Raw genomic sequence first — 7126 nt, forward strand, 5'->3', positions numbered from 1 at the left:
TATGAAGGAATAATGGTGTCATTTTGAATGCAAACAAATAGTGAAAGTGACTTAGTTTTCCTTTTCATGAAAGACCATTACATTATTAAAGAGCTGTGTAGACAACAGGAGCCCAGGTCAGGGTCAGCAGCTCAAAACTACTAGCTGCTCCTCCTGAGAAAGATAAGGCTTTCTACTCCCATAAAGTTGCAGTCTTGGACACCCACAGGGGCAGTTCTTCTCTGTCCTATATGAGTCAGAATCAATTCATTGGCAACAAGTTTGCTTTTACTGGAGTGTGTAAAATGCCCTCTTTTCCTAGTTCTAAAAACTTTGGTTGCCTTAGAACACTGTTCTCAACTTGGGGGTCAAACAACCCTTTCACAGGAGTCACCTGATTCATAACAGTAGCAAAATTACAGTTATGAAGTAGCAATGAAAATAGTTTTATGGTTGGGGGTCACCACAACATGAGGAACTGTATGAAAGGGTTGTGGCATTAGGAAGGTTGAGAACCACTGCCTTAGAACCATTCTATGCTCAGAAATAGCTGAGTTCCAAAGACTAATCTAATGGTTTTGAAGGACTTCCAGAGTGAAAAGGGTACTGTGTTGATCTACTTTAGTACCTTTATATATTCTCTAAAGCTTTATTTGGTAGTTAAGGCAGTGAATCCAGAATGAATGAGCAGACCACCAGAATGGACACACCCAGCACTAGGGGTTGTGTCGTTCTCTGAGGCTTGGGTAAGAGAGTGGCAGTCAGCCTGTGCCTTCCTTTACCCACTCAAGAGCAACAAGACGTTGCTGATAAGAACCACGCTGAAAGGAATGTGTTTACATCTGGACAAAATGATGTTTTCTTTTTAGCACCTCCTATTTAAACAATTTCCATTCTAGAAAAGCATTTTGAATTTTTCATATAGGCTGGGGTCAACTGTCATCTTGTTCTATAATCATAAAAGGCAATACTTGCATGTACGGTCTGGCTCTCTGCTGTTACTGAACGCTCCTGCATGTGGGCCTATGCTTCCTTGCTACATAAATGGTGCTGATTAGTACCTTTTCATGAAAGTTCACAAACGAAACTCTTTCTTTGTGTGTTTTAAAGGGAAGTTGTCGCATATGATGATCCTAAAATCCCACTTTTCAACACCGATGTGGACAACCTGGAAGGGAAACCACCCCCAGTTTTTGCTTCCGGTAAGTTTGCTCAGTCTCCGCCATGCCAGCCCCTTCGCTTCCAGGAAGCGGCGTCTGGTTGGTTTGTTGTTAGAGCAGTAGTCTGGGCCAAGACTGGAATCCATTCTCACCACAGTCTGGGCAAGCCACAGCTTTCCGTGAGATTCCTCTTGAGCAGTGGTTCTCAACCTTCCTAATACTGCGACCCTTTAATACAGTTCCTTATGTTGTGGTGACCCCCAACCATAATATTATCTTTGTAGCTGCTTCATAACTGTCATTTTGCTACTGTTATCAACTGCCATGTAAATATGTGATATGCAGGATGTATTTTCATTGTTACAAATTGAACATAATTAAAGCATAGTGATGAATCACAAAACAATATGTAATCATATTGTGAAATACTCATTTCTAATCCTGGAGACGGAGAGAGGAGCGGTGCCTCGGTTCCGAAGACCATGGAAAATAGGTGTTTTCCGATGGTCTCAGCCGAACCGGTTGAGAACCACTGCTCTTGAGGCAGATTGCACTCTCAGAACCAGGACCGATAGCACTCATGATGGAGCTGCCAGCGATCTGTAGAGCCAAGCTTAGCTCAACTTTTGGGGGGTTGACCACAAGGGACTCTTCATGAAGACTTGGAATTCCTGAGACGGGACCCCATGGCTAAGCCTCCACTCAGGAAAGCCAGGATGACTCCTGACCAAGAGTCTCCCGCCAGTAACTTGGAAGGTTTCCAGAGCATGTTGTCTGAGAGGCTGTCAGCGTTAGGATTATATTCTTGTTAGGACGCGTGGTCCTTTTCATGTTAATAACTCCAGGGAGGTTAGAGAAGCTATCATAAAAAATGCATATAAATTTAATAAGGAGTCTTTCTGGCTAAGTTGGATGGCTTTTATTTGAAGAAGAAGCCTATGCACAAACACTTGACCCTGTGGGACAGGATAAAGCTGCCCCTATGTATTTCCTGAGGCTGTAAGTCTTTATAGGAGCAGAAAGCTCCATCTTTCCCTAGTGGGTTGGCTGGTAGGTTCAAAGTGCCGATCTTAAGGTTACCCAGTCTCCAGTAACCTACCATACCACAAGAGTTCCTCCACTGGAGCACACATACAGATGTATAATGGCTTGACAGCTAAGGACCCCAGCTCCATAGGTAATCTAAGTCAACTGGCACGAGGTTTGCCAAAAAATAATGCTGGATGTGGTGGTGACTATACAATGCCCTTGATAGATTAATCTATTCGATTGTATGATATGTAAATGATGTGCCAATAAAACAATTGGGGAAAAAACCAAAGCCATAATGTTCTACTTCCTTGTTTGGTGAATAGAGGTTGGGGTCTTAAAAACTTGTAAGTGGAACAAAAAACAAAAAGCTTGTAAGTGGACATCTAAGGTACAACTTGACCTCCTCCCATCATGAACAAAGGAGAGTGATAGAGACAGTAACACAAAGAAATCCGCCTACAAACCACAGCCGCCTCTAGCCTGAGACCAGAGGACTGAATGGTGCTCGATGGCAGCCCTGACCAGTGTCACACTAGAAGGTCCTTGTGAGAAGAGGAAAAAAATGTGAAACAGAATTCAAATTCCTAATAACCCCAGACTCTGGGATTTGACTGTTAGGAATTGGAAGAAGCCTGAGACCATTGTCCTAAAATACTCTTGAATACTGGCATGAAGGCTACTCCCAGAGGTTACCTTTCAGCCAAATAATAGATAGGCCTATAAAACAAGCAGTAACACACACAAGGAATGTGCTTCTTCAGACAGTCAACTCCGAGAGACCAAAGGGACAGCATCTGCCCCCAAAGCAAAGATGAGGAGACATTATGGAAGGACAGAAATGGTTAAGTGGGAAACTAATTTCCTGTATAAACCTAAGACAATGTTTGAAAAAAAAAATAAGTGACTTCAGGGATCCTTTCTGTTCGGGATTGGAGTGTCTCGGGGCAGTAGGCTGGGGGGTTCCTGCTGTTTCAGTGGGGCCGCAAGTCAGGATTCTTTGAGATTTGGTAGTTCGGTCCAGCCTCTTGTTCCCTGTCTGTCCAGCTCCCTCCTGCGGATCTGGTCAGAGCGCTTGCTAGTGGGACCAGCCACCATCAAGTTCTTCTGGTCTCAAGGCAGCGGAGGCTGCGGCTCTTGGACATAATTAGTCCTGTAGATTAATTGCGCTCTTCTGATTACTGCTTTTCTGTCTCTGAGCCATCCCGAAAGCGTTTCCTGCTCTTTGATTTTTGCCGTGTCAAAACTGTTTGGGAGACTCAGATTGTATCCCTGTAAGTTGGGGGAGCAAAACCTCAGAAGGGGCAGGATGAGAGCTGTAGGTCAAATTGAAGAGGAGTCTGGTAAGACGTGCCCAGCTGCCCTGCGAGGAGGAGGAGGAGAAAAGGCATTGTCCGGATGGAGCAGGTCCCCTGGCCTTGTCCTCCAGGGGCAGCTTTTGTTTCTCTTCAGACTGCTTCCTAATAAGCCCCCCTGATCGCTTGTTTCCTTTAAGGAAATCTGTCAAAATGACCCCTGTGGCTTCCCCAAAAGAACAGTCATTCGAACCTGTGGGTGTGCCATCTGGTGCCTTGAGTTTAACTGGCCCAGCCGATCCCCCAGAAGCCGGTGTTGTGATTGGCCTCTTTTTCAAGGCATCCTAGGGACATTTTAAAATGTGTGACTGGGAGATGTGTGTAGCCATCCACTATTCACAGAAACACGTTCAAACACATCCGTGCCTGGATGGCCTGCAACCCAGTAGCACTGCTTTTTGACTGTGCGCACACAATTTTGTCTCGTGTACACTCATTACATTAGGTAAGCAGTGGCTGACTGACATTCACTGTTACCATATCTATCACCGTCAATGAAAAGCGACTGCTACCTAGATAATGACCACCTCACTTTGGTGACCACCGTGAAGATTGTTCTCTACATATATACCCTTTTTTGGGTCATTTCCTAAATGTAAGATCTTTCAATATTTGTCCTTTTGTGGTTGACGTAGTCCACTCAGCATAATGACCCCTAGGATCATTTACATGGCACGATTTTGGGGGTTTCACAGTTTTGATTACCCTTGATTTACAGTAAGTGTAGTAGCTACTTGAGTCTCCTTGTTAATTCCAGATGAGTTTTAGAATAAGCTTGTTGGTTTCTACAAAGACATCGCCAGAGGTGCTGATGGGCTGTGTTGGATGATGTGGCGTCGCCATGGCTACAGGAGAAGGATGGGGCTGTCTGCTCCTGTAAGGGTTCCCAGTGTTGGAAGAGAGTACTCAGTGGCAGTGTGTTTCGTGTTGGGGTTTTATTGCTTTTTTAATGATGACAAGTCTTTAGTGTGTCAAAGAGAGAGGGCTAAGTCCTCCCATTTGTTCTGTGTTCATGATTATTTGAGCCATTCAGTCTGTTGAGTTTCTATATGATTCTTAATACCAGCTTGTCAATTTCTGCTCCTCGAGATGTTTACACTCTTTTCCCTTGATTAAGCCATAATTCTCTTATAAATTCCCGTTCATTACTAATATAGTTATCCTTGTTTCCTTCCTAAGCTTCAGTCTCCAAGTCAACTCTTCCTCATTCACTAAATTGCTGAAGCTGCTTCAAATAGCACATACCCCCCACGGACTTGGAATGGTGGGCTTTCCTAAGTGAAATGACCCGCATGTTAGCTCTGTGATTGTTAGAAGAGCCGCCTCTCTACCTTCCTGATCCCTCTGAATCGACAAGACTGAGAATGATGAAGTCTGTTGAAGCCAGTGTGCCCATTGCCCTCCTAGCCTTTTTAAGTTATTGGTATAATACAAATTTTTAAAGCTATATTGCAATAGCCTACTGACTATATCAATTGGCTTTGCTAAATTTGTACTTTCTCTGCTCTCTTCCATGTAGCATTCTGCTATGAGAGACTGTTTCTCGTCTCTGTCAGCTTTGAACTATTTTCACATACGACAACCTAACCTAGAAACTAAACCTGTTCTTTTAACCTCCACCAGTCTAGCCCCTGGCTTGCCTGCTAGTCTCATCGTTGTAAATGGGAGGCCTGTGACTGACACCATGACCTCCGCTGAGAACAAACACGGGTGTAGATGGTTAAGGAGGCAGCCCCTGGGTGGCACAAATGGCCAAGTGCTCAGCTACGCACCCAAAGGTGGGCAGTCTGAACCCATGCAGAGGCGCCTCAGAACTTCCGAAAGGTCACACAGCCTTGAAACCTGTCTGGGGCAGTTCCTCTCTTCTCCCCGGGGTCTCTGTGGGTCGGCCCAGAGGCAGCTGGTTTGTTAGGGTGCAGTCTTAGGTGACTGAATCTTTCCTCGTCTTTCCAGAGTTAATGTGAGAGTCCAGGAAGAATCAAAGCATTGATTTTGCATTCTCATTATATTTTATTTTTATTTCCCCTTTGATCCTGGCCTCCCCCCATCTCCTCTTTTTTTTTTTAATTGACTATACGTGCATTTCTGTCTCCTGTTGTCTGCCCTTTCCATGGGCTTCCCAGGAGGCTCACCGCCCGGCCTGCCGCTCCCCTGGGCGTTGCGCACACTGATCTGCGTCTGCTCTCCGGCCTGAGCAAGCAGCTCTGTTCTTGTTTGGGGATTTTATGACTGTGGTCTCTCTGCAGCTGCTCCCGTTTTCTGACTATCCTTTCTTTCCCAGCAGAAGGCAAGTACAAGGCTCTAAAGATGGATTTTTCGCTTCCGCCTTCCACATATGCCACCATGGCCATCCGCGAAGTGCTAAAAATGGATACGAGCATCAAGAACCAGACCCAGCTCAACACAGCCTGGCTCCGTTGAGCACCTGCTACCTGCCCTCCTCTTCCTCTCTCGCCTCTGGCAGACCCTGCTGGGGGGTGGAGGAAGGTCCTGTCTTTGTAGTCAAAGATTATTTGTATATTTTCAAGTTTGTAGTAGCTTAAATCAATAATTTGCAACGTTTGTACACATACACAAAACCTGAGGGGAGACGATCAAATGGGTCAGACTATATTTCAGGTGCTTCTCTGATCGTAAATCACTCACTTGACTGGCCTTCTAATAATAAGACTAGACATTGGTGTAAAGTAACAGTTGTGGTGCCTGCATTCTTGTTAACGTTTATTCATAAACGGCGTGCACAACCATGTATTTGAATGCACAGACACCAATCTTGACTGGATGACTTACACGTAAATACAGTACTCCCGCATGTTCGAGTGACCACAGAACAGTGACGGGCTTATAAGCTCAGAAGTGACCGTCATCACTTAGCTCATGGGCCGGGTTCAGGTAAATGTTGATAAACTTTTCAGTTGCAATACAAGCCTTTGCATTTCTAGTCTGTCCTTGCAGAAGAGCTGCATTGATAAGGCTTCCTTCCCCCCCACCTCCTTAATGTAAGCATTGCTGCTGTTTTTATTAAGGTCTCCTTTTTACTTGCGGTGCCTTTTATGGTCAGGACTCTTTCCCCCACACTGGTATTTGCCCAGAAATATGTAATGGCAGAGAAGGGGACTGTAAAGCTGGACAAGGGCTCCATCTGTCAACTGTGTCACCCTGTCACCAGCCGCTCCGGTGTTTCCATTCCAGGCTTAAACAGCTTTTCTCCGACATGAAAGGCTGAATCTGCCTTGCTAACGTTATGCAACAGAATTGTGCCGGTTTTTACTTTCTATCATTTCTAGAACCAAATGTAATAAATATTTTTAAAAACTCCTTTCTCCTGGTTGTTAATAAATGAACAGAGCCTCCGCCTTAATTGAAGGCAAGAGACAGATGTCAGCAAGAAGCCCTCGTGCCGCAGCAGAGGGACCTGTGGCAGGTGGCACGCGGACAGCAGAGCACCCGCTTCGTGAATCAGGTTCATGCTCAGCTGAACTCCAGGTCATGCCAACACTGCATCACTCACATGCTTTCCCTTGGTTTTCTGCGGGGGAAGGAGATGGACGGCGAAAAGCGACTGTTGGGAACCTCAGGCCACTGAGTGAGTAACATCTGGGC

At 45.3% G+C, this 7126-nt stretch overlaps 1 protein-coding gene across 3 annotated transcripts in view; it reads left to right on the forward strand.

Annotated features, from left to right (window-relative positions):
* Positions 1–6841, forward strand: part of PUS7 (pseudouridine synthase 7) — a 57982-nt gene extending 51141 nt beyond the window's left edge. For 2 of the 3 annotated variants that reach the window (XM_030885227.2, XM_004702600.3), the window contains 2 exons: positions 1090–1181; positions 5808–6841. In XM_030885227.2, coding sequence (XP_030741087.1) covers positions 1090–1181; positions 5808–5944 — 229 coding nt within the window. In that variant the 3' untranslated portion in view covers positions 5945–6841. Of the gene's footprint in view, positions 1–1089; positions 1182–5804 lie in introns of all 3 variants that reach the window. The other variant, XM_045288975.1, reaches the window with a different exon arrangement.
* The last annotated feature ends 285 nt before the right edge of the window (positions 6842–7126 follow it).

Source organism: Echinops telfairi, unplaced genomic scaffold (genome assembly GCF_000313985.2).
Source record: "Echinops telfairi isolate 266 unplaced genomic scaffold, ASM31398v2 ScPeMD7_23;HRSCAF=83, whole genome shotgun sequence".
Classification (NCBI taxonomy): domain Eukaryota; kingdom Metazoa; phylum Chordata; class Mammalia; order Afrosoricida; family Tenrecidae; genus Echinops; species Echinops telfairi.